The sequence below is a fragment of the Gallus gallus genome, chromosome 2, assembly GCF_016699485.2.
Source record: "Gallus gallus isolate bGalGal1 chromosome 2, bGalGal1.mat.broiler.GRCg7b, whole genome shotgun sequence".
Classification (NCBI taxonomy): Eukaryota; Metazoa; Chordata; class Aves; order Galliformes; family Phasianidae; genus Gallus; species Gallus gallus.
The window spans coordinates 149,058,000-149,085,187 of NC_052533.1; the positions used below are offsets into that span (position 1 = coordinate 149,058,000).

General features: G+C 58.2%; 1 protein-coding gene across 5 annotated transcripts; it reads right to left on the reverse strand.

Moving 5' to 3' along the window:
• Window positions 1-69: 69 nt before the first annotated feature.
• Window positions 70-26,330, reverse strand: NRBP2 (nuclear receptor binding protein 2). 5 transcript variants are annotated; one of them, XM_040696224.2, is made up of 18 exons: window positions 26,166-26,330; window positions 13,761-13,883; window positions 13,501-13,596; window positions 13,008-13,097; window positions 11,472-11,512; window positions 11,303-11,397; window positions 10,670-10,693; window positions 10,345-10,428; window positions 9,720-9,775; window positions 9,252-9,347; window positions 8,222-8,354; window positions 7,970-8,072; window positions 7,788-7,838; window positions 7,478-7,613; window positions 3,374-3,427; window positions 2,956-3,019; window positions 2,079-2,134; window positions 70-1,281 (listed from the first exon to the last, which is right to left on the reverse strand). In XM_040696224.2, exons 1-18 carry the CDS (start codon window positions 26,280-26,282, stop codon window positions 1,213-1,215), a joined length of 1,488 nt encoding a protein of 495 aa, XP_040552158.1. In that variant the 5' UTR covers window positions 26,283-26,330; the 3' UTR covers window positions 70-1,212. The 5 variants fall into 5 exon arrangements, with proteins under 5 accessions (XP_040552158.1, XP_025004003.2, XP_046790153.1 ...); XM_025148235.3 differs by having other exon boundaries at window positions 13,495-13,596; XM_046934197.1 differs by lacking the exons at window positions 70-1,281; window positions 2,079-2,134; window positions 2,956-3,019 and having other exon boundaries at window positions 3,043-3,427.
• Window positions 26,331-27,188: the final 858 nt, after the last annotated feature.

Sequence of the window (27,188 nt, forward strand, 5' to 3'; positions counted from 1 at the left end):
GATCAGCACTGAACTCGAGGAAGCCGTTTCACCCCTCTTAACTGTAAGAGTGACTCAGAGATCGCTGGGTGCTTGCTCAGCAGAGCAGCTCCTTGCATGAGCTAAGCTGCTTGCAATGGCTTTATTGATTTGTCAGTTCCTGTCAAGCTGGCACAGCGCAGCACAACTGGGAAACACAGCACAGCTGACAGCTCAGCGCAGCGCCGTAGCATGGCAGACCCAGCCCGGCGTCGCACAGTTGGTGCAACACTGCAAAGCACGATGCAGGCAATGGAAGACTTGGCACAGCACAGCAGGGCTGCTCGCAGCACAACATGAGCAGCACGGAGCGCAGCACAGCTTTTGCTACACAAATCATTTCTGCGGGTGGTTTCTACCAAAGGAACCCAACGTGTGCAGCAGCTACGATTGCCCCTTCCTCCACACAAGCAATGAAGTTCCAAACACCCCAGGACATACAGGGAAGGGACAGACGTAGGGGGGTTTCCCCTTAGGATACCATAAGGTTTTTGAAGGCCGTGAGACAAAAGGAAGTGGAAAAGGTTCTGTTCAGCACCAGTGACATTCCTGCTGGTCCCCGCGTTGGGATCCAGCTGGCGGGTTTGGATTGCTGCAGTTTCCTCCAAGTCCAGCTCACAAAGCCCACCTGTCAGCTTACACCGAGGTGTGAGCTTCTCATTGAAAGGCATCACAGTGGTTCACCTGTGCTTGGGAAACCTTAACAGAGCAGCAGGAAATGGAGATAGAGGATGGAACGTGGCAGATTGCAAACTGTGCTGGAGCTTTCCTCCCTTCTGCACCCATCACCAGCTGGCAAAGAGGGGAAGAAAAGAGCTTTAGGACCCACAGTGAGAAAAGCTTATCGCTCCCAGAGGCAAATCTATCAGTCTGGGGGACTCTTGCAGCAGCTCCACATCTTCACAAACACAGCCAGCACTCCCCGGTGCCCCACAGCTCCCCCTGGATTGCTGCTTCAGGAATAGGGGCCGGGGCACGTGCTCGTGCAGAGGCCATTCCTTATGTTAGAGCTGGTTGCTATTCTGCTTGCTGTCGTCTTTCCACGCCACAACAAAGGCATACACCTCTCATGGACCGCGGAGATTCAGTCTGCAGTGGCCCTGCTGGAGGGGTTGGTCCCGGAGCCCGCGGTCGCTCCTTGCTGGGTGTGTGCCCGTCCCCATAGCGCAGGGACCCCACTGCCCCAGGGGTGACTCACAAGGGAGGAGACCGGTGCTTGTGGAAGGCATTTTCCAGGAAGTTAGCCAGCTTCTCACAGTCATCCTAAATATAGAAGAAAAAGCAAGCCAACAGATTAGTTTGCCACGCTTTTTCCAGCACGCAGGAGAAAGCACTCTGCTGCTTCACTTCCAAGCTGTGCAGTTGTTGTGCTCAGATGAAGAGAAGAAGGAAGTCTAAATACACTTCTTTCTCCCCAGGCGTACTCACACACATTTTTCAGTGAGTGAAGCCAACCCCTTCCTGTCAACATCCAGAATGAGAAATGCTTCAAAACTTTGCCTACAGCCCCAGAACTCCTAACTTGCACAGAATAAAAAATAAATGCATTTTTCGTTTCCTCCAAGCTCCCTTGCCCTGAGGCCATGCTGCCCAAATGACTGCGCAGCTCTGCATTCCTCCTTGGGTTGGTCTGTAGACACCAAGGGAGAGCCTGGAAGCGCAGTGCTGCTGTAGGCACTTCTGACAGGGAGAAGTTTGCAAAGTGACCCGAGAGCAGTGTGGGCCGTTGGGTGCTGGCTGCTTCCCCCTGGCACTGCTCCGGCTTTCACATTCAGAAAGGCAGTGGGTTGATGCAGTGAGCATGGTGACCCTGTCATTGCTAGATGGCTGTCCCTTCAAAACAGTGGGAGTGAAGTACAGAGCCCAGAAAAATCAAACAGAGAGGCACTGTGCAAGGGCAGGAGAGCAGCACAGAGCTGCAGCCCGGGCCATGTGGCTGCTCCTGGCTGCAGATGGGAAATAAGGCACGAGGCATCATGCTGCTGTGGTACACAGTGCACGCTGCTGCTGTGGCACAGTGCATGCACACAGACAGTGGCACAGTGTATGAGCAGCCTTACCTCGTGGATGAAGCCATAGTGCACCAGCTCTGTGGCAAGGTCCTTGGAGTTGTCAGCTGCAGAGGGAAGGAACAGTGAGAGCGTTGGTGCATCCCTCTCCCAACAAAGCACACCTCTCCAGCCCACAGCACAGCTGCGCTGCTGCTCATTGCACACTGAGGGCACACACGGTGTGCTGCTGCTCGGCTAAGCGACTGCTGAGTAACTCTGGGGCCAACAGAGCAGAGTGTGCAGTGAGTGAGAGGCAGGACTGAGCTCCAGCCCTGCATCACACAGCACAGTGCCTTGGCAGTGGGTCACTGTGAGGTCTTTGGGCATGAGAAGGAAGCAGGCCACTTCCTGCAGGTAGGAACATGAGGAGCTGGTGGAGCAGCAAATCCCAAGTATTGGTTTCCAAGCTTTGTGTTTTCGTTCTGCCTGTAAGGGACTGCAGCTGCGCAGCCTGCAGAGGGCTCCTGCACACCTTGGGAAGGAGCTGCTGCATCGGACGGACCCCAGGAGAAGTGCCCTTCCCAAACCCATGGGGGTTCCCTTAGAGAAGAGCACAGCAGCTCCTTGGAAGGTGTTGTGGAGCCTATCCCAGAGCTGGGAAAAGGGAAAGAATGCACTCATTCACTGGTATTGCCCCAGTCACACATCCCTGGGTTAAGTGCACGCTCCTGATGGCCACGGGACACAAAGTTCACTTCAGCTGCAGGGTGGCACTGCATACCAAAGGGGACAGGAATAGGTGCCACAAGGATAGGAAGTTTAGTCTGCTCTCCCAGCACAAGAAGGAGAGAAAAGCTGAGTGCAAGCACAGTCTGCCTAACCCTAACCCCAAACCTGACCAGGGCTATGGGGCAATACTTCATGCACAAGAAGCAAGGAGACCTACTGGGCAGCAAGTCGTAGCTCAGCTGTCGGTGCAGCTTGTCCTCCAGGATCAGCAGGAGCGTGAGCTGCAGAGAGAAGAGAGAGCTCTGTACATTCATCTGTAAGAGACAGTATCAATGCTGGAAGCTGCTGGCAGGGCAGGCAGGGGGGTGCTGGTCAATGCCAATGTGGGGTGTCTTTGGGGTGACTCATAGAGATGCTCTATGTGTTAAACTGGAAAGAAGCAGAGCTAAGAGGTGTCCAAAGACGTCATGGACTGCTGTAGCAGAGGGATCTGTGGGCTTTGCTCTTCTCTGGGCTTCTTTTGCTCCAAATAGAAGAGCCGGTCCTTTGGGTCCTGCAGCGAACTGAGACCAAGCTGTGCCACGGTGCAGAGAGCAGATGCTGCTCATTGCATCCTGGTGGGGCTGTGCACTCACATGCCACTGAGTCTTGTCCTCATTCAGCTCCATGTTGCATTGCATCTGCACCACCTGGAAGAGGCCAAAGCGAGCATCAGCCTGGTCACAGCTCCTTGAACTCCCCCACGTCTGCTTTGCTCCTGTTTTCCAAGCACAACTCTCAAAATCCCACTTAAAACCCAGCTCCCAGACTGGCCTTCTCTGCCCACGTCTCCAGGTGCTGTCCGAGAGGAACAGCCGAGGGTTTATTGAGCCCAACACCCGGTTACAAACTGCCATCAGCTGATGAAGGGTCGGATGGGAGCACTACGGTTCAGGGGCAGCATTACATCAGGATGGATTCCTCTGCTTTATTTGTCAGGGTGGGTTTTCCCCTTGAGGCCCTGCCCGAACTCTTGGTTATGTTTGAGTGTTGTGCTTTAGTTCACGTCCCTGAGGGATGACAACCTCTTAAAACAAAACCAGCATGTCCCAAACTACAGAAATGATGCAGAGTTCCCTTTGGGAACTGCATTGCATTGCAGCGCATTCGAATTAGATAGACCGATACGGCTTTTCCTTAATATATCAGCTTCAAGCTCCAGCACGATGATGTCCCCAAGGTGGGTGCCCCTTCCTTACACAGAGTAGCACCAGAGACCCTTTGTTTATGTGCAGAACTGCCCCACATCCTGCACGTATCAGTGAGAGCACTGATGATATCTGAGTGCATCGCTGCCACCTCCTCCTGGCTCTCTCTACCCAATGCCCATGATCATCGTCCGGGTGGGAGGGGACATCAGCAGCTCTCTAGACCCCACCCTGCCCAAAAGAAGACAGTGAGTCCAGAGGAGGCTGCCCAGCATCACTTTGCTGCCCCCCTTTGAACTCGTTCCCATTTATTTGCGTCATTCTGTGCTGTCCGGATGCAGAATAATGACAGCGTGAATGTCCCATTGCTGAGCGTGATCCCACTGATACCTCATCCCGTGCAGTTCTATTCACAGCCTGCTGCATTCAGACAGATCTTAGCAGTCACGGGGAACGAAGGCACTTGGCTGCAGAAGAAGGCAGCGCTCTGGGGAAGCACAGTGAGTTCTCACCCTGAACTCCTGACCCACTCCACTGCAGAATGCAGCCGTGCTCCCACGGAGATGGACATTTCCATCAGTCATCACCTCCTGTAGCTGACTTTGCAGTTTTGATGCAGCTCAAGTATTTGGTTCTGGAGCACAGGAGGTGATGGCTGAGCTGTGAACTGTGCAGGACCCACACGTCAGCACTGCCTCTCTTATCTCCTCTCACTCTCACTTCTCTTTCTCACCTCTTCTGTTCAGTTTTTTTCTGCTTCTCACGTCTCTTGTGCTTGCTAAATGGAGCGGTACAGATGGAGGCCTCCATCGGGCTCCTGCAGACCACCACTTCCAGCACTGGAAGCTCACACCATGCACTCCTGAGTGCCCTCTGCTACCTTCCCCAGACTGGCTGCTCTCTGACCTCATACCAAAGAGCTGAGCCCACGAGCAAATGCGTGGCCATCCAAAGGGTTGACGTGGATGGTACAGCCATGGTCCTAAGCAAAGTGCTCTGGGTGGCACAGCTTGAGGAGGGAGACTGGACATCATAGAACCTCAGCTGTGACTCCATGTGAAAACACACAACCAATTGTTCAAAGCTCTCAGGATGCATCTGATTCGTGCAGAGACCCTGAATGAGTCTCCTCCCAGCCCAAGCTGAGCCACTGAATCATGGAACCACTGAGGTTGGAAAAGACCTCCACGATGCCCACGTCCAACCCCATCCCATCCCATCCCATCCCATCCCATCCCATCCCATTATGCCCACTGGCCACATCCCCAAGCGCCACATCTCCACCTGGGACACCTCCAGAGATGGTGACTTCTCCACCTCCCTGTGCAGCTGTGCCACTGCAGCACCACTCTTTGGAGATAAATGTTTCCTAACGTCCAGCCTGAGTCACCCGCACAGGACAACGATACTACCTCAACAGTTCTAAAGCCACCTCGAAAGTGCTCTGCTCCATGCAGGTTCATAACGGAGTGAGGAAATATCTCCCTGCAGTGCATTTAGGAAGCACAAAGAAGCTGGAAACTTCACTTCCACTTAAATCAATTGTAGTGAGTGATAGCTCATCAACACGGGTTCTTGATTGTGCTGCAGCACCTTTTGGATATGGAGGCAATGCCAAGGGCCTGCAACCAGCAGCACCAGCACCCTTTGCACGGCACTAAGAAACGGCAGAGCTATTTCAAAGCCCACCCATCGGCTGCCCACAGGCACGCTCCTGTGCTCAGAAAGGCCTCCCAGGGCTGCAGTGTGTGCCCCCAGGTCTGTCCATGGGGCTGGCTGGGCATCCCACTGCCGCCTCCCAGAGCAGTCAGCGCTGCAGTCACATTCATTTGGCACTTGCAGGTTTGTCCAGATGCAAGATTCCGTGCAGTGGAACTCAGATCACCGCTCCCCTCTCAACCCAGGTAAAATCAACGTGTGTTTTTTCACCAGCTGTTGCTGGTTAGCCATACCGCGCGCTTGCAGAATTGGGGCACTGGATGAAAAGGCAGCACATAACAAATGCAGAGGGGGAGAGAGCATAAATGCTTGGGTTTACGTTGACATCCCTCCAATCCACCCAACTGAGCACCGCAGCACTCTCTAAAAATAAGCATGGAGCGCTATGAATAAACCATAAGTGAAGTGCTCTGAGAGCTGATTTACAGACTGGTGGAACCACTGACAGAGACGCTTTGCAGGAGGCTTTGCACAGCATCTTGCAGGAATGAGAGCCATTTTAGGGCCTACGCAGCATTTTTAACATCAATTCAATGCAAGGACAAAGTTGCATTCATAACACCCACAGTAACACAAAGAGTGCCACAGGCAATGGATGACGAATGACATAATAGCATCAGCACAGGGAAATATCCCATTCAGGGAGTAAAGCCACAGAACGTTGTTTTAAGGCACAGAGGTGCACACAGACCTACGCCTGATCCCAGAGCTCTGCAGCTCAGCAGATGGAAGCCAGCTGAGCCGTGCTGGGGCTGCGTCCTGCTGACAGCAGCCAACCCTCCTCTCCCCATGCACTTGTCAGCAAAGTGCCCGCATTGCCCCCAGTTTGGGGTCTCCAATAGAAGACATTGATAACATGGAGCGAGTTCAATGGAAAGATGGCAAAACCATGCAGGGCTGGAAGGGGGGGCAGAGGGAGCAAGACTTGCTCTGCCTGATGGCTTTGGGGAACCCAATGGCAGCATGCCCATGGCTGTGGGGTGCTGAGAGGATGGATGGAGGAACCAGGCTGTTTGCAGACAGAAAGGAGAGAAGAGACAGACCTAAATAGGGATGTCCTGGATGGACCCAAGGAAATCCTTTCTCACGGTGAGAATGGTGTAACAGTGGACCCCCTGGTTATTGGATCTCCATCCCTGGAGGATCTTAAGACCCAGTTGGACTCCTGATGTCCCTTCCCACCTGAGCAACTGCATGGCAGAATGAGAGCCAGCACTGGATACCCAATCTAGGTCACGCAGTAGTGATTAATCCTGGCAACCTGCTCCTGAGACCAGAAGTGGATTGAGCATCTCAAAATGCTGTCAGACCCACAGCGCCCACCCTTCCTGCCTGGGAACACAGCCCTGGGACAAACACATACAGAATCGGAGACGCTGAGTGAAGTCCAACAACCTGGAAGACTGAGATGATCTCACAGAGCTCTCCCTGGCACCTCAAACTGACTCCAGGACATTAATAATACAGGAAATCGTGACAGAAGAAGACTTTAAAACTAAGCTGCCACCACAGAATCACTGAAAACAAAGAGCTGAAAGGGTTCAGGACTCCATCCTAGAGAATCACAGGGTTGTTAAGGTTGGAAAAGACCTCTAAGAACATCAAGTCCAACCGTCAGCCCAACCCCATCGTGCCCACTCATGGAATCATCAAATCACTGAGGCTGGAAAAGACCTCCAAGATCCCCACATCCAACCCCAACCCATCCCACCGTGCCCACTGACCACGTTCCCAAGTGCCACATCTCCATAGCTCTGGATCACCTCCAGGGATGGTGACTGCCCCACTTCCCTGTTCCAACGACCACCCTGATTGTACCTGGCCTGACCTTACCTTCCTGGTCTCCACATCAAAGGGCTCTGGCGTGGGGGTTTTGGCTTTCTGAGGGTCCTCCGGGGGTTGAGAGAGTGCCCGCGGGAGGGCGTGGGGTCTGGAAACAGCGAAGTTCATCAGAGGGTAAATCCCATTCCTGGTACAGACACAGAGAGAGGAGACAACCAACTGAGCCCTGTCCTCCTGCTGCCCCAGTGAAGGTCTGTTCGTGCATGTGGAGAGCCGCAGGGGGGCTCAAATGAGCGACTGAGCACGGTCCTGCCAGTGGGACGCTCCGTGTGATGGGATCTGGGGACGTCCCAAAACCCACCTGACATCTTCTAAGAATTTGTCGAGCTCAAGGAACGAGACCTCTGAGTACCTGGGAGGGAAGGATGGGGACGTCACCGCGAGAGCAGGGCAGGAGGGCAGCGCGAAGGGCTGCACGGTGACAGCGTGGCCAGGGTGGATGCACGTCCTGGGCCCACATCTTCTTGTGCTCCAAACCCTCACCTCCACTGTGCTCCGGGCCGACCCTCACGCCGGATCTCTGCCATCACCATGTTCAGGTCCAGCTCCTTTATCTTCTCCTCCACCATGTTCTCCGGCATCAGATCTAGGGCAGAGCCAGAGAGGGGCATCAGCTGGGAGGTGCTGTAGGGTGGGCTCTGCGCTCACTGCCGTTGTCCATCGGGCTCCATCCCCCCAGCTGTGCAGGGCCAGGAGCACGAGCTCAGTGGGGCAGGGCAGCCTCCTGTTACTCACACTGGTTGTTGATGAAGCAGTGTGCTGCCAGCAGCTTAAGGGAATGGACCTCGAAGAGCACGCGGTGGAAGAGGAGGCTGTTGGCCGTCGGCCGCTTGTCAGGGTTGAGGGTCAGGCACGACAGAATGAACTCCTGAGGGTCAAACACAAAGCATGAACTGGAGGCAAAGCCCAGCTCCACGTCTGTTCCAGTGCTCGCTAACTCTTTTGGAGAACAAATTGTTCCTAATATCCAACCTGAACCTCCCCTGGTGCAACTTCAGGCCATCACCTCTCATCCTACCTTACCTCGTGGGATGCCTGGGAGAATTCTGGAATCACACAAGAGGATGGGAGGAGTATGCACATGTGGTGGAATGTTTTGGGGATAAACATGGAGAGAAACAAAAGATGCACGCTGCTGTCTGAGCCCTGTACTGCGCACTTCAGCCTGCCCTGTCTTCTCACCAAGCCCTGCCCTTCAGATATTGACAAGCATTTATCAGATCCCCTCTCGGCCTTCTCTCCTCCAGATAGATGCACAGCCCCAGGGCTCTCAGCCTGTTCCCATCAGGAGATGTTCCAACACCCTTCCATCTCTGCACCTTCCGCTGGGCTCTCCAGCAGTTCCCAGTCTGCCCTGAACTGGGAGCCCAGCGCTGGGTGCAGTGCTCCAGCAGCACCCCCCAGGGCAGAGCAGAGGGGGCAGAACCTCCCTGCCCTGCTGGCCACGCTCTGTGCAATGCCTTGCACAGGGTCCCATCAGTCTTCTTGGTAATCAGGGCACACGGTCAGCCTGTTGGCCACCAGGACCCCCAGGCCCTTCTCTACAGAGCATGCACACGTGTGTACATGCGCACCTACTGGGATGTGGCACCCGGCCTCACCGCTGTCCCCAGTGGGACAACAACGTCTCATCGTGACCAGCCGAGCGGGAAGGATCCCAGTGTCCTTCAGCCTGCCAGACTGCTGCCCGCTGCTCCCAGGAGGCTTCTCCAGTGCCATGTGGGTCCCAGTGGCTCCATCCCACGGCTCGGCCGCCCGCACTCACCCTCATGTTGGGGTCATCCAGAGAGTGCCGTGCCCGCATGATGGCCTCCTCCGAGACCCGCGTGTCGCCGTTGGTCTGGATCTCCAGCACTGCCATCTGGGGAAGGAGGAGCGCGGCTGTGTCTGCAGGCAGCCAAGCCCTGGCTCAGTCCTCGGGGCCCATTTCTCTATCCCCAGTGCTGCACAGGCAACACCAACAGCCCCACAGCCCCCTCGGAGCAACACCATATGTCCCTGTCCCACATGCTCCCCATCCCCGGGGGTGCCACAGCCCGTGGAGGCTGAGCCAAAGCAGCAGTGGATGCTCTGCCGAACCCAGAAGTAGTGCCTCCACCTCCATCAGGGACCCACAGCTCACAGCCAGGTGTGGGAAGCTCCCAGGCAGCCAGCAGGCTCCGCAGGGCACTGCCCTGCCCCATAAGTGGGGGTCCTGCAGGTTCCCAGGCTCTGCAGCAGCTCAGCTCCGTACCTCCAGCGCGCACATCCCAAAGGAGAAGATGTCCACGGCGGTCCCGTCGGCCTTCTCTGCAGAGCCAAACCAGGAGCCCATCAGCCCAGTAGTGGTGGGACTTCTACCCCCTCACCAGGAGCAGCCGACGTCCCCACCTACGGATCCTTCTCCCCACACACTTCTATCTCTGCCTGCTTCCCTACCCCGGCACCCAGACCTCCACACAAACCTTCCTCATTGACTCGGAAGGCTCGAGATGGGGCTCACGCTGTGTGCGTGCACCACGACACAAAGGCTCCTTGCTCCTTTTTCCCACTCACTGCAACACTTCACACGCTGCCGAGCGCTTCTGAGCCGTAACCTTTTCAGACAGCGACCTGCAGTCATGCTGAGACCTTGTTCTGAACCACCACCCAACGCTCAGCCCACTGCTATGTGGGCACAGCTGTTCCCCCCACGTGCACAGCTCTGCAACGATCAGCGCCACATTTCTCCTACAGCGCTGGCACAACCACCCACTGCCACAAGACCTCCTCTCGGCTGAGAGCTTTAGTTCTGAAGGCACCAAACTGCAGACCTGCAGCAGCCACGCGTTGCACCACAGCCCTCCCACAGATCCCCCCTCAAACTGAGCCCCACTCACGGCCGTACTCCGGGGGAAAGAAATGCAAATTGCGCAGCTCCTCCCTCTCGATCCGGATGGGGCTCCGCAGGTCATCCGGAAGGGCTGAGGGGGAACAAGAAATAATCTGAGCCACAGCTCTGCAGTGAGCACAGACGGGACGCTGGAGCTCATCCCTGCCCACGCAGACAGCAGTTGGGCACCCACTCCCCCAGGAGACGCCATGGCAGCAGCGGCTCCACTCCTGCTTGCAGCCCCGGGACCACTCCTTGGTGCCCATTTTTGGGGACGGCATCCACCCCGTGATGAGATGGATGTGCTGGGGAGGGAGCAGAGGGACACTCACCGCTGGCAAACACCCGGTGCCACACTGCCGGTCAGCGCCGATGCCAAAGGAGAGAAGTGAGAAGGTGTAAAGCAGGGGACGCAAACAGAAGACAAGGTAATGCTACAACCATAGGATCAGTAAGGTTGGACAAACCACTAAGACCATTGAGTCCAACCCCACCCCATCCCCACCGTGCCCATTAACCACGTCCCCAAGTGCCACATCTCCGTGGCTCTGTAACACCTGCAGGGACGGTGACCCCAACGCTTCCCTGGGCAGCTGTGCCAATTTCTGACCCAGCATTTCAGACACACCCCACGGCCTCGGGGTCTTTCTTCCAGTGAGGGGCCCAACACTGAGCACAGCACTCGAGGTGTGGCCTCACCAGTGCTGAGTACAGAGGGATGATCACCTCCTGCTCCTGCTGGCTGCACTGTTTCTCATACAAACCAGGATGCCATTGGCCTTCTTGGCCACCTGGGCACACTGCTGGCTCGCGGTCAGCATCCCCAGCTCCTTCTCTGCCTCATGGGTGCTGCACATGTGTGATGCTCAGTAACCCCTCAGGGGACCCTCAGCTCTTACCCCCTCCCCACAGCTCCCCACTGCCCACCCCGTTCACAGCCCCAGAGCTGTGGGGCCGCGTCCTACCGGAGCCGATCTTGATGAGCCCGTTGTGCTGGATGAAGATGGTGTCACTGGTGAGGTTGCCGTGGATGATGGGGGGCTCACAGGAGTGGAGGAAGCTGGGGGGCACAGAGCTGCCCTGAGCACGCTGCCCAGCGCAGCCTACCGCAGGACGGTGATGCAGAGAACATACCTGAGAGCAGACAGGATCTGTGTGCACCAGCGCTTCCAGGCCTACGGCAGAGATCAGAGCTCTGTGAGACGAGCCAGGACCCACCTATCGCCCAGCAGCTGGGAACGCAGCCCCCCACTGCCCTGCAGGGACCACTGCTCAAGGATGAGCCACGCGCTGTCCCAGCCACAACAGCCTCCTTTCCAGTCCTGGTTCAGTGAACACCATCGAAGCTGAGAACCTCAGTGCTGTGATCGTCAATGTCAGACAGAGCTCTGCACGGCACCAAAACCCTGTGGGAGTGTGAACAGACACACCACAGAGGGGGCAAAAGCTCACCCTGCTCACGGGGTCCGTGCACATGGTTTGTACCAATGGTGAATCCCAATTCTGCAAGCGTGTAACTGCACTGCTGTGGCAGTGAGCTCAGACTTGGGGGAAGGCAATGGGGACCAGCACGGATTCCAGAACACCCAGCTGGGTAATGCAGGGAGCGACCAGAGGATCATCGAATCACGGAGGTTGGAGTCCTCGAAGATCACTCAGTCCAACCTCAACCCATCACACACACAGAACCACAGAATGGTGGGGTTGGAAGGGACCCCAAGGATCACGCAGCTCCAACCCCCCACCACACGCAGGGCCACCAACCTCCACACTCAATACCAGCCCAGGCTGCCCACGGCCCCATCCAACCTGGCCTTCAACACCTCCACGGATGGACGGGGCATCCACAGCCTCTCTGGGCAGCTGTTCCAGCGCCTCCCCACTCTCTCTGTCAAGAACTTCCCCCTCACATCCAACCTCAATCTGCCCTCCTTCAGCTTCAAACCATTGCCCCTTGTCCTGCTCTTATCTCCCCTCTCAAAGAGTTGACTCCCCTCCTGTTTGGAGGCTCCCTTTAGGTCCTGGAAGGCTGCAATGAGCTCACCCCGCAGCCTTCTCTTCTCCAGGCTCAACAAGCCCAGCTCCCTCAGCCTGTCTTTGTAGGGGAGGTGCTGCAGCCCTCTGAGCATCTTTGTGGCCTCCTCTGGACCCTCCCCAACAGCTCCCTGTCCTTCTTGTATTGGGGTCCCCAGGCCTGGACGCAGTACTGCAGATGGGGCCTCACGAGGGCAGAGCAGAGAGGGACAATCACCTCCCTGTCCCTGCTGGCCACCCCTCTGCTGATGCAGCCCAGGATCCCTTTGCTTTCCGTGCTGTAAGAGCACGCTGCTGGCTCATGGTCAGCTTTTCACCCACCAGGACCCCCAGGTCCTTCTCTGCAGGGCTAAATCCCCACCGTGTGCACTGACCATATCCCCAGGAGGCACCTCCAGGGATGGTGACTCCCCCACCTCCCTGGGCAGGCTGTACCAATGCCTGACTCTTCTGGAAAGAAACTGTTCCTAATATCCAACCTGGACATCCCTCAGAGCAATGGGAGGCCACCACCTCTCATCCCATCACTGCTGCCTGGGAACTGCACGCATTTGCTCTGCTTTGTAGGAGACCCGAGACCCCTCCCAGCAGGCACAGAGCTGCTCCCTCGTGTGGATGTACTCCTAGGGAACCTACCCTGGCATTCATGGCCTTGTGGTTTTTCTTGGTTTTCTTCAGGAACTGTTTCAGGCTCCCTGAAGACACGTACTCTGTGATGAAAATGACCTGGGGGGGGGACGGAGGTGTCAGTTTCCTGCCCAGCCCATGCGCTGCACCGCGTGAGGCTGAGGGCGAGCATCCTGCTGCGTGTCCTGGGGAATCACACAAGCATTACGGTTGGGAAAGACCTCCAAGATCACCATCTGACTGTCAACCCATCCCACCCTGCCCACTGGAGCGTGTCCTGAAGTGCCACATCTCCACAGTTCTGGAGCACCCCCAGGGACGGTGACTCCTCCGCTCCCCTGGGCAGCCCATGCCAATGTCTGATCGGCTTCAGAGAAGAAATTCTTCCTAATTTCGAACCTGAAGAAAGGGAGTCCTGGGAGCAGGGTGAGCAGAGGACCCCGGGATCCCACCGCCGTCCCTCCCAGCCTGGCCTGCAGCCCCCACGTGCCCCTACCCGTGCCTTTGAGTCCTTCACATCCAGCCAGTATTTATGGAGCTTCACGATGTTGGGGTGGTCCACCAGCACCAGCTGCTCGAACATGGTCTTGATCTTCTCCTACGTGCAGAGAAAGGACGGATGAGATGGCAGCTCCGGGGACACGGCAGGACACCATAGAGAGCAGGGGAAGGTGGGGGCAGCTCCAGGTCGGGGGAAAGCTGCTTTTGGGGTGCAGAAACACAGGGGCCGTGGGCACATTCCCCATCATGAGGGCTGATTACCTCGTGTGCTTTGAAGGCCTTCTTGTCAGTGAAGAGCAGCTCATTCCACACCACCTCCACGCCTTCCTCCGTGTCCATGGCGAGGAAGGTGCTTTGGATGCCCGGCATGTTCCCCTGATTCACCTGCAAGGCACAAAAATCTGTGAGGCCGCCCATGAGCGTGCCCTGCCCGCAGCTCCCACCCCACGGACAGACTCACGCACAGCACCACATGGATGTGGATGGATCTCCTGTTCCAGGATCCCTGCCTGCAGGGGGCTCAGGCTGGAACATGGGGAGCCCCCAGCCCACTGCCTGCCCTGCCCAGCCCTTAGGACTCCCACTCCTGGGGACTCATGTCCCTAGCATACAAGGGCACAGAACAAAGCCAGACAGTGGGAGCAGCTCCCAGCACAGCAGGATGTCACCATGAGAGCCACCCAGCTCCAATACACACCCCATGTGGACCCCACATCCCAGCAGACATTGGGGAACATCCCACGCTCTGAGCTGATGGCCACAGACACAATGGACGGGGCGTTCCAACCCAATGGAACAACCCAATCCAACTCCCAATGGAAGGTCCAGACCAACCAAAGGCATAACATCAGCCCCGTCAATGTCTCAGGGTGACTGTGGCCACCCCACGCCCCGGGGTACATCTGATGAGCTCCCATCCCCTGAGCTGTGACCCCACAGACAGCAACTCTGCCATCAGCACGGCTGCAAACTGCATCCAGCATCACCATCAGTGGGGTTGGGTTGAGTGAACGCTCAGCAAGTGTGTGGATGGCACCAAGCTGTGGGGTGCAGCCGACCCAACAGGAGGAAGGGATGGCATCCAGAGGGACCGGGGTGGGCTGGAGGACTCGGGCCCACGGGAACCCAGGGAGGTTCAACAAACCCAGGTGCGAGGTCAGCACCCGGATCACAGCAAGCCCCGCTGTCAGTGGGAGCCGGGGGATGGAAGGGTAGAGCACAGCCCTGCCGAAAGGGATTTGGGGGTGCTGGTGGATGGCAGCCGGGCTCGAGCCAGCACTGTGCCCCTGCAGCCCAGAGAACCAACCGTACCCCCGGTTCTGATACCACCCAGGACGCCATCGGCCTTCTCGGCCACCTGGACACACAGCCAGCTGGCTCTCACCAGCACCCCCTTTCCCATCCAGCTCTGCCCTTGGGCTGCACCAAAAGATGCCCGTGTTCAGTACCGGGGAGTTGGACCAAGTGGCCCTCACAGGTCCTTTCCAAGTCAAAGCACCTACGATTCCCCTATGCGAACCCCCTGTGTGAGGGGGGTTCTGCCCACTGCACTCTGTGTACCCTGCACATCAGCACCCCTGCATCCCCCTCCCGGCGGATGGGACCCCCCCCACACATCTTCCGGCGTGGCGTGGAGCCGCTGGCATGCAGATGAATGCAGGATTGTTCTGCTGCTGCTCGGGGCTCGGACACTGTGGCACGGGGCAGCTCGTGGGCACGGCACTGGGGGGGTGTGCAGCACCCTCGGCTCATTGGCAGGGAACAGATGGGCACTCGTGGCCCAGTTCCTGCTGCCGGGGCACAAAGAGCTTCTATTACTTGTTCCCCCCGCTCGCGGGCTCCGCGTGCCTCGCACAGAGCTCAGCAATGCAGCCAGCTGGCCTGGGCTCAGCCTGCCAGGGCTCCACGCGGTCAGCTGCTCCGGTGGGGACGGGACAAGGGATCGGCTTTAAGGTGAAAGAGGGGGCATTTGGGTTGGATGTGAAGGGGAAGGAGGTGAGGCCCCAGCACTGCTGCCCAGAGAAGTGTGGGTGCCTTATCCGTGGGGGTGCTCAGGGCTGTGGATGGGGCCCTGGGGAGCTGAGCTGGGGGGCACACAGCCCTCTGCAGGGCTGGGGCTGAGGGTCCCTTCCAGCCCAACCGGTCCATGCTGCTGTGATCTTTAAGGACCTTTCCAACACATCCCATTACACGGTTCTGTGATCTCATCGTAGAGTGGCCTGGGTTGCAAAGGCCCACAGTGCTCATTGAGTTCTCACCCCCCCCTGCTGTGTGCGGGGTCGCCAACCAGCAGCCCAGGCTGCCCAGAGCCACATCCAGCCTGGCCTTGAATGCCTGCAGGGATGGGGCATCCACAGCCTCCTTGGGCAACCTGTTCAGTGCGTCACCACCCTCTGGCTGATCTTTAAAGTCCCTTTCAACCAACCCATTCTATGACCTATGACTCTGTGAGGCTGTGCTGGGAGGGGAGGGCTGGGGGATGCCCCCATGCACCGTGAGTGTCCACGAAGCTGCTCTTCTGTCCACCCCAAAAACGCCAATGGAAAATCATCTCACGGTCCCGAGAAAAACCCCAAACTGATGCCAGCGAGCGGCCACTGTGTGCTGAGCGGCCGCAGAACTCACACTGAGCAGCAGCCCCATGCGTGGGGCTCTCAGCTGCACCGCTACATAAATGCTGTCTGTGATCACAGCGGGGACTGAGGGCAAAAGGAGCGCTCACAGTCACCGCTGTGATCTCACCCTGTGCCTCCCAGGGCTCCCTCCCATCAGCTCTGTGTGCTGAGGCAAAGCTCCTCCTGCACGGCGCTGGGAAATGCTGTGCTCAGGTTCCTTCCAGAAAGGCCCTGGCAGGAGCTGAGGCTGCGTGGGGAGAGCACGGGGACGGGTAAGTGGAGGTTTACGATAGATCAGATTGCATCTTACGATAAATGGCTCCTTTTGTGCTTCTCACATTACGGAGGCTGAAACGGCAGACAGAAAAAGGTTTGGTGATGGAGCAGCGGGGCTGTGGGGGAGCAGCGGTTCTATCAGGAGGGCTGGGAACGCTCAGAGCAGTGCCCAGCCGCCCCTCTGTGCAGAGATGCTGATCCAACCCGACCCTCCCCGGGGCCACCTGAGGCTGCTTCCTCACATCTCCTGCAACACACCACCTGCAAACGCTGCAACCTCCCCTCGTGTCCCTGCAGACGGGGTCTGCCCTCAGCCTCCTCTTCTGCAGGCGGAGCAGCCCCAGCTCCTTCCTTTGCTCCCCTTGTCGTGTCATCTGCTCCCTTCTCCAGCTGTATTGCTGTTCCCTGCCCACGCAGCCTCACCAGGGCTGAGCACTGAGGCTCCCTGGTTCTGATACAACCCAGGACGCCGTCGGCCCTCTTGGCCACCCAGGCACGCAATCAGCTGGCTCTTACCAGCTCCCCCAGATCCCTTTCCCGTCCAGATCTGCCCTCCTGTGTGCACTCAGCACAGCTCCAACCCAGGGGGGAAGGCCACCTCCTGCCTGCAGGAGCTTTCCCCAAAGCACTTCCAAAATTTGGCACAGGTTTGCTGCTTTGTCTCCAAGGCAACCGAGCAGGGCAAAGCCTCAGCGCTCAGCCTGAGCAGCACAGGGTCACCTCACCATCCTGGGCTCCCTGGGCAGGCACAGAACAAAGCTTACCAGCAGCAGTGCTGACGCCTGGGTTGTTTGGTGGCCACAGGCATCTGCTGTGCCACAGGTCCCAACCCCAAGGCATGGAGCAGAAGCCCAGCTGCAGGCACGGGGGGATACGCAGGGCACAGAGGTGGTGATGCTCACAGCGGGCACAGCCCGTGTGGCTCCTTGTGACACTGTTGGGATTTCCTGGGGCTGAGCAGGGAATGCTGTGCCCAGGAGAGCAGAGCAAATCCCAACCCGCTCCTCTGCTCTGGGATCTCATTAGCCTGGGTGAGAGCAAAAGCTGTGTGTGGGTCTTTTGAGGCATTGCTGGAGTTACGGCTGGCACAGAGCTGCATGGGGACACCTCAGTGCTGTGCCTGCGCTCTCTGAGCAGCGCATGCAGGGACGCAGAGTTGTGTCCTGGGCTGGGGGGGAATGCTGCAACACAGGGATGATTCTTCCAGCTATGTCAAAAGGAAAAGAAAAGGAGCTCAGATGGCAGAAGCCACATTACCAGCTGTGCTGCGCCCGTCTCAGCTCACGGAGGGCGGTGGGTGACAGACAGCATTGGCTGCACGCGGAGCACAGCTGGAGAGGACCTCCAAGATCCCCCCATCCAACCCGACCCACCCCACCATCCCCACTGCCCACCTCCCTCAGTGCAACACCTCCACAGTTCTGGAACACCTCCGGGGTCGGTGGCTGCCCCACTGCCCCGTGCAGCTGTGCCGCTGCATCACTGTCCTTTCCAGGAAGGAACTGTTCCTAATATCCAACCTGAACCTCCCTCGTGCAACGTGTGGCCATCAGCTCTCACCCTATCGCTGTTCCCTGGGAGCAGAGGCCGACCCCCACCTCACTCCAACCTCATTTCGGGGGGTGGGAGACAGCGGTGAGGTCTCCCCTGAGCCCCCTCTGCCCCAGGGAGCGATGTGCTTAGCGGCTGTGGGACCTCACCTGGCAGCAGGTGACAGAAGCCAATGGGGTGACATCCACCCGCTGCTACCTGCAGTTCACAGCAGAGCAGCAGCCCAAGCCCACAGCGGCGGAGCAGCAGCAGGACGAAGGATCTGAGCTGCCAGATAAACCTGTTTTCTCTGCGCGATCGTGTTACACAATGAGCAGGTGAAGGGAACACATGAGATGGAAAATATTTTGATCCTAGTGAAGCATTTGATCCTGCTCTCACAAAAACAAGCACTCGGCACAAGCTGAGAGCCGGGTGGGCAGAGGGTGAACACGCTGCCAGCTGCAGGACTCAGCTGAGCCGGGATGGAAGAGAGCCATGCACAGCCACCGTGAGATCTGCTGCAGCTCAACGCTGTGCAGCGATGGAGAGAAATGCTCGCGCGCTGGTGAACAACGCCTGTCCTGCACAGGGGGACTTCAAAGAGGAGAGAGGTGGCAGAACCGGGGGCAGAAGCAAGGATCATAGAACTAAGAGAGTTGGAGCAGACCTCCAAGGTCACCAAGTCCAACCCCAGTGCATCCCCACTGAGCTCACTCATAGAATCACGGAACCATTAAGGTTGGAAAAGACCTCTGAGATCACCCAGCCCAACCATCAGCCCCACCACCACAGGAGCGGTGGGGGCCGGGTGCCTTTCTCTCCATGCTGAAGCCCGCCTTTCCTTCTTGCCCTGCAAACCCTGGGATCCCTGACCTCTGTTCCACTGCCGAGAGGGCACTGAAGTCTGTTTTTCCACTGCTCAGATAAGAGCCAGGCACAATGCTGTGGGCTGAAGGCAATGCCTAGTTGGTACCTCCAGGACAGAGGACATCCTCCTGAAGGGCAAAGGAATTGTAGAATCATCACAGAGCCATGGAATGATTGGGTTGAAAGGGTCCTTATAGATCACAGAGCCATGGGATGGTTGGGTTGGCAGGGTCCTTATAGATCACAGAGCCGTGGGATGGTTGGGTTGGCAGGGTCCTTATAGATCAGAGCCATGGGATGGTTGGGTTGGCATGGTCCTTATAGATCACAGAGCCATGGGATGGTTGGGTTGGCAGGGTCCTTACAGATCACAGAGCCTTGGAATGGTTGGGTTGGCAGGGTCCTTACAGATCACAGAGCCGTGGGATGGCTGGATTGGCAGGGTCCTTATAGATCACAGAGCTGTGGGATGGTTGGGTTGGCAAGGTCCTTGTAGATCACAGAGCTGTGGGATGGTTGGGTTGGCAGGGTCCTTACAGATCACAGAGCCATGGGATGGTTGGGTTGGCAGGGTCCTTACAGATCACAGAGCCTTGGAATAGTTGGGTTGGCATGGTCCTTATAGATCACAGAGCTGTGGGATGGTTGGGTTGGCAAGGTCCTTGTAGATCACAGAGCTGTGGGATGATTGGGCTGGCAAGGTCCTTGTAGATCACAGAGCCTTGGAATGGTTGGGTTGGCAGGGTCCTTACAGATCACAGAGCCACGGAATGGTTGGGTTGGCAAGGTCCTTGTAGATCACAGAGCCTTGGAATGGTTGGGTTGGCAAGGTCCTTATAGATCACAGAGCCGTGGGATGGCTGGATTGGCAGGGTCCTTATAGATCACAGAGCTGTGGGATGGTTGGGTTGGCAAGGTCCTTGTAGATCACAGAGCTGTGGGATGGTTGGGTTGGCAGGGTCCTTACAGATCACAGAGCCTTGGAATGGTTGGGTTGGCAGGGTCCTTACAGATCACAGAGCTGTGGGATGGTTGGGTTGGCAGGGTCCTTTTAGATCACAGAGCTGTGGGATGGTTGGGTTGGCAAGGTCCTTGTAGATCACAGAGCCTTGGAATGGTTGGGTTGGCAGGGTCCTTGTTAATCACAGAGCCATGGGATGGTTGGGTTGGCAGGGTCCTTATAGATCACAGAGCCATGGGATGGTTGGGTTGGCAGGGTCCTTACAGATCACAGAGCCATGGGATGGCTGGGTTGGCATGGTCCTTATAGATCACAGAGCCATGGGATGGTTGGGTTGGCATGGTCCTTATAGATCATAGAACCCCATAAAGTGGTGGGCAGTGTGTTTGCCCCTTCGCTCTGAGTGTGCAGCACCCACCATAGCTGAACCTGCACGATGCCACCATGCTTCTTCCCTAAAAGCACCACGACCTCACATCTGATCCCCATATGACTACACTGGGGAACGCTCCAGCACCACCTCTCATACCCTTACTGCCCAGTGCCAACATGTGGAATAGAAGAGCAAACCAACGCTGTTTGCACCATTTTGTAAGACGGCTGTGGGCACCACCTTTGTCCCAGCAGTACAATACCAACGCTTCCAGGACCGTGTGTGTTCCCTGCTTACATTGGAGCAAAACAAGGAAGGAGATGAGGGGCACATGAGACGTACAACCCGCGAGGCTCCTACATGTTTGGCCACTGCACACAAAAATACCTGCAGGCAAAAACAAGCGGAAGGGCAGAAGCCAGCTTGGTAAAAACAGGAAGGGACAGAACACGGAGAGCCTGGGTAATTATAGCAGCCCTCCTTGGCATGTGGGCTGAGGAGCACAGAGGGAGCAGCTGCGTGCATTTGGGACACGGTGAGGACTGGAGCAGATGGGCAGCGAGGAGCTCAGCACACAGCCACAAACTGCAAACCGACGCCGTTCTGGTGGGGAAAACGGATGGAAATAAAGCAGTGTGTGCTGCAGGAGGAAGGAGACGTTCCTGCATGCACCCACCCATGATGGGCAGCCAACATCAGCACCCACCCAGCACCAAGAACATGGAGTGGGATTGCTGTGGCTGGGGAGGACGGAGGGATCCTGGGGATGGGGAGGACGGAGGGATCCTGGGGATGGGGAGGACGAAGGGATCCTGGGGATGGGGAGGGCGGAGGGATCCTGGCGATGGGGAAAGCTGCACAGAAAGCAGACCTGAAACAGATGCAGAACCGCCTCTGTGCATCACCCACACACAGTGGGAGGCTGTGAGGAGGACAGCGAGGGCAGCTCACAACATCTGCTTCACTGCCAAACTGACACGCCGAGGAGAGGCTGCGCTGCCTCCTTCCAGCAAAGGTCACCCGTCGGGGAGCTGTGCCGTCCCGCAAACAAACGCCCTCAGCAAACCCCTGCCATGCCCACACCTCCATCTGAGCACGGAGAGCAGCGCTGCAGCGCCACAGAGCTGCCTGCTTGCTGGGCTCAGTGGGCCGCCAGGACCCCCACGGATAAACAAAGTGCAAACAAACGCCCCCTGAACCTGAGGGAAGGAAAAACAGACGGTGTGTGGAGAAGGAGCAAAGTCCTCCGGGCTACTCGGCTGTGCAAAAGCAAAGCAGAGCCCGGCAGCCCTGAGCCCTCCCTCCCAGCAGGGCTGGCAGCAGCACGGCTGTCAGAAATAGCTCCGGTGGCAAAAATTAAATAGCTGGAGGCTTTCCAGCAAAACACATCGCAGCGCTGCTGATCCTCACTGCAGCCTCCAGGAGCACTCAATGAAGGGGAAGCTGCAGCCCCTCCGTGCATGCAGACGGTCGGGTTATTTCCCTGCCCTGTGTTTTACCTGGGGGTCTTCGGGGATGTTTCTGACCCCCCCCCCCCCACCTGGCAGATCTCTCACTCCGTTCTCCCTAAAATCTGCTTTTGCATTTCTCCTCTTTCTGCTGCTGCTTCTTTGCCCTTTTTTTTTCCCCCCCTCCTGTTGGGCTTAGAAGTGAACCAAAGCTCAGAGTTCAGGGCCCTCCGTCCATGCAGCCATTAACCCTTTATTGATGGGCATCAACGCTTCACCCAACGGCAACCAAAGGTGGAGACGTGGGGCAGAGCAGCAGCAGCAAATAAATACCCCACGAGCAGCAGCTCCTTCCCAATGGATACGCGTTTGCAAAAGCAACGCCACATGGATACGTAACGTTTGTTTTGAGCAACACAGTATCAGAGTTTGCCAAAGCCCCGCAAAACTTCCAGCAGAAACAAAGCGGCGCTTTGCAGTCCCCTCTGCTCAGCATGGGTGGAAACAGGGAATGCAGCCACCAAACCAACGCTGACAACAAACCCTTCTGAAGCGGAGACGTCTGCAACAGCGGTGCTGCTGTGAGAGTGGTGAGGGGGGGGGGTGAGGGGGCATCACCTGAGCTGTGCTGATGCGAAGGCGTGGAAGGACTCTGGGCTGCTTCTCCACGCATGGTGCAGACGTACTTTAAATGCTTCTATTTCCTCATCTGCGACTTCATTTGCACCACAACGAAATGCAACAGGAGAGAGAAAGAACAGCAGAGAAAGCTGTGACTGTTCTTTTCTCCCTGGCAGGCGGCGCATTCACGCTGCTGCATGCACAGCTGGAGAGAGGCGCAGCACTGCACAGTGGGGAAAGCAAAAGTGCAGCCCTGTGTGCATCTCCACGGTACCCACATGCACTCCTCCTGCACTCTGACTCCGTGGCACAGCAGCAGAGCCCCCTGTGGATGCCTGGGGCTCTCCCACCCCGCTGGACCCAAAGCAGCACCAGCACAGCACCACGCATCCAGCACAGCACCAGCACAGCATTATGCACGCAGCATAGCACCAGCACAGCACCATGCACCCAGCACAGCACCGTGCACCCAGCACAGCACCAGCACAGCACCAGCACAGCACCGTGCACCCAGCACAGCACCGTGCATCCAGCACAGCACCATGCACAACCAGCACAGCACCAGCACAGCACAGCACCCAGCACAGCATAAGCACTCTGCATCCAGTACACAGCACTGCACAACCAGCACCCAGCACCCAGCAAAGCACTGCACACCTCTGTAGCACAGCACTGCACACCCAGCACAGCACCGTGCACCCAGCACAGCACTGCACAGCCAGTACACAGCACCCAGCACACTGCATCCAGCACCTAGCACAGCACATGCAGTACACAGCACCCAGCACAGTACTGTGCACCCAAGACATAACACCAGCACCCAGCACCATCTACAGCACCATGCATCCAGCAGAGCAGTGCACACCCAGCACATAGCACCATGCACCTGGCACAGCATCAGCACAGCACCCAGCACCCAGCATAGCACCAGCACAGCACTGTGCATCCAGCACAGCACCGTGCACCATGCACAGCAGTGCACACCCAGCACATAGCACCATGCACCTGGCACAGCATCAGCACAGCACCCAGCACCCAGCATAGCACCAGAACAGCACTGTGCACCCAGCACAGCACCGTGCACCATGCACAGCAGTGCACACCCAGCACATAGCACCATGCACCTGGCACAGCATCAGCACAGCACCGAGCACCCAGCATAGCACCAGAACAGCACTGTGCACCCAGCACAGCACCATGCACCATGCACAGCAGTGCACACCCAGCACATAGCACCATGCACCTGGCACAGCATCAGCACAGCACCCAGCACCCAGCATAGCACCAGAACAGCACTGTGCACCCAGCACAGCACCGTGCACCATGCACAGCAGTGCACACCCAGCGTGTAGCATCCAGCACAGCACCATGCGCCCAACATAGCACCAGCACAGCACAGCAAGAGCACAGCACTGCACACCCATCACAGCACCAGCACAGCACTGCACATCCAGTACCACGCGCTCAGCATGCAGCACCACGCACCCAGAACAGCAATGCGGGACCCATGCAGGGCCAAGGCTGTTCTGCAAAAGCAAATGAAAGAGCATAAATAACGAGAGCCAATCATCGGGGCAGCCAGAGGGAACCCCTGTGGTGGCAGTGCTGGTGGAAGTCAGAATGTTTGTGAAACAGAAGGGCTGCGTGTGTGCATTAGGAAACAACAGCCACAATTATCAGCGTGTTTTCTTCCTGGTGCACAACCAGGGCACCAGGAATACGCAATCGTGTCTCACACAGAACTTCCCCCACAGTTGCTGGCACTGTCGGGCACTGCTGCCACGTCTCTGTGATGCGGCCATGCAGCTCTGCTGGCAGTGCCACCAACAGTGCCACGGCTGTTTGCAGCTCTGCCTCGTGCTGCAGCAGAGGATGAGGGGACAGCACTCCGGGGTCAGTCCTGGCCACAGCACCGCTCCTGGAAGTGCCCTCATTGCACTAAAATGTACATCGTTACGTGTCACCACTGGGTCAGCATCGACGTAGAATCACAGAATGGCCCGGGTTGCAAAGGCCCACAGTGCTCCTTTGAGTTCCAACCCCCTGCTGTGTGCAGGGCTGCCAATCACCAGAGCAGGCTGCCCAGAGAACCCAGAGGGTGCCATAGGGACCCATAGGGTGCCATAGGGATCCATATGGTGCCATAGGGACCCATACTCATAGAATCATCATAGACTCACAGAATGGCCTGGGTGGCAAAGGCCCACAGTGCTCATTGAGTTCCAACCCCCTGCTGTGTGCAGGGCTGCCAACCAGCAGCCCAGGCTGCCCAGAGCCACATCCAGCCTGGCCTTGAATGCCTGCAGGGATGGGGCATCCACAGAGCCTCCTTGGGCAAGGGGGAACATGGACAACGTGGGTTGTCCAAAGGAGAAATGCCTGCAGCTCATCCCTCTGCCGCGGACAATGAGGGTGTTCTGATGGGTTTGGTGGGCCACCAACGAACGCTCATCACCCAGAGCTCTGATAAAACACAGCACACCTCCGGGTCAGCTGCGATTCCATCCCAGCAGTTACGGAACAAACGCGTCCCCATTGCTCGGCTCGTGCAGAAGTCATTTTGTGCCCCGTAGCTCTCACTGCAGGAGCACTGTGGTGCTCTCAGCAGAAAATCTGCTTTCCCAGCAGCTCTCCCCACCCCTCAGGCTGTCCCACAGAGACCCGGGCTCTGCAGCAGCCACTCCACACTGTGACCACGGGGGGTGAGGGACACCGCGACGCAGCACTGGAGCCGGAGCTCAGCACCCAATGGGTGCAGCATTCAGGTGATTGCGGTGGGCACCTCGAGACCCCATCCCAGAGGGAGCTGTGGGGAGGATCTGCTGGTCTGGGAGCACGCGGGACAAGCTGGGGGTGCAGATGTGGGATGCTGGACACTGCGTCAGGAAAAGCCACTGTGAGTCCCCGATGCGCAACAGGGGAGGTGGGGAGAGAGATGGAACTGTGAGCCACGGGCACGGAGCTGCTGCAGGGAAGGGAGGGACACGGGACGGGCAGGTGCTGATGGTACCGCCACCACAGGAAGGTGACCCACATCTCAGCAAAGCACAGACTGGGCCGGGAGAGGGAAGTGATGGAGTCCCCGTCCCTGGAGGTGTTCAAGAGCCGTGGAGATGAGGCACGCGGGGACACGGTCAGCAGGCACAGCGGGGATGGGCACGGTGGGGACTGGGGATCTTGGAGGTCTTCTCCAACCTTTATAAGTCGACGCTTCTGTTTAGGGACACGGTCGACGGGCACGGTGGTGATGGGTTGGTGGTGATGGGTTGGAGGGTGGACGTGGGGATCATGTCCAGCCTTTATGGTTCTCCGATCTCTGACTCCGAACAAGGGAAGCCCAAAGGCAGGGCAGGGCAGAGCGCCCGGAGCCGCACCGGGCCGTTAGCGGGACGTACGGAAGGGATTAGTGTGGGTTGGGCCCTTTTCTGCGATCTCTGTCCCACCTCCGCCCGGGGCGAGGATTTACCCCGGCTCCGGCGCCGTTCCCGGGTGCCGCGATGGGGGCAGGGGCGAATTCGGGCTCCGCTTCCAGGGCACATCGCACGGATCCGGGGGCACCGTTGGGGGAAAGGGGCCTGAGGGCGACCCGGAGCTCCGCGGGACGCGGGTGGGCACCGCGTGAGCGCTCTGCGGGGCCCCGCACGGGAGGACGGGCTGCGGCGGCCCAAAGCGCTCCTCCGGAGAGGACGAACCGGATCCTCCGCCACAGCGGTGCCCCTCCGCGATTCACCCGCGGATACCGCGCTGCCACCGCGACGGGACGCGGAGCGCCGCGCACCGGGACGGCCCGCACCGGAGCCACCCGCGCGGCGCACACCGCAGCGGGGCACGCCGAGCCCCGCTCCCCACCGCGCGCTCCCCGCACCTTCCCCGCCTCCCCTCCCCCTGCACCCCGCGGGGCCGCTCCCGCACCGCCCTCCGGCGGATCCCGCAGCACCGCCCGCACCCGGGGGCTGCTCCCGGCCCCCCCACCTGCTCGCGGCGCTTCTGCCACCGCCCGCACGGGCTCTCCTCCAGGATCTCGCTCTCCTCCTCGCTCTCCTCCTCCTTCTCCTGCGCCAAACGCGCGTCGGACTCCGGCACCGCCATCCCCGCACCGCTCCGCTCCGGGGTGGACGGATCGGACGGATCGGGCTCAACCCTCCACCTCCCCCCCCCCCCCCCCCTCCGACGTGCGGCCGCACACGGACCGCCCCCGGACCGCCCCGCGGGGAGAGGAGGGGCCGTCCCGCACAGCGCCCGCCCCGGGGCTCAGAACCGCGGAATCGCTGAGGTTGGAAAAGACCTCCAAGGTCCCCACGTCCGACCGCAGCCCACCCCCCAACCCCCCCCCCCTCCCCTTATGCCCACTGACCACGTGCCCAAGTGCCACATCTCCACGGCTCTGGAAGACCCCCAGAGATGGGGACTCCCCCCCTCCCCGGGCAGCCGTGCCGCTGCATCGCCACTCTTTTGGGCGAGAACTTTTTCCCAGTATTGAAGCTGAAATCAAATCCATCTCTCTCCAGTGTAGAGACACGGGTGCGGTGTGGGACCACACCGAAGGTGTGACTGCGGTGTGCTGCAGCCATTGCTGTGACGAAGCCAAAGGCTGTGTTTTGCCCTTCGAGGACATCCGACCTCCATCCTACCCCGTGCCCACGCAGCCTGCAGCAGGGCTGCAGCCCTGGGACTTACAGAATCACAGAGACACGGAATGGTTGGGTTGGAAGGGACCCTGAGGACCACTGAGCTCCAAGCCCTGCCTTGGGCTGACTGCCCCCCAGCAGCTCAGGCTGCCCAGGGCCCCATCCGTGGCCTCTGGCGCCTCCAGGAATGGGGTCTCCACCCCATCAGTTTCCAAATTTAAAGGAGAAAAAATAAAGTAACAACACCAAAAAAAGCCAGCAGAGCCCCAAGCAGAGCTCCATGGCCAAGCCTCCATACCCAGTGCACGACACGAGCTGCACAAATGCCACGTGCTGCCGTGCCGCGCCATCCCCACCCCTTCCAGTC

Coding starts and splice junctions, on each gene's coding strand:
- NRBP2 (XM_046934188.1), bottom strand. CDS start 26,282: ATGGCGGTGCCGGAGTCCGACGCGCGTTTGGCGCAGGAGAAGGAGGAG. Junction 7,839..7,969: donor CGGCCCGGAGCACAGTGGAG/GTGAGGGTTTGG, acceptor CTTCCCTCCCAG/GTACTCAGAGGTCTCGTTCC. Junction 7,614..7,787: donor AAATTCTTAGAAGATGTCAG/GTGGGTTTTGGG, acceptor TGTCTGTACCAG/GAATGGGATTTACCCTCTGA.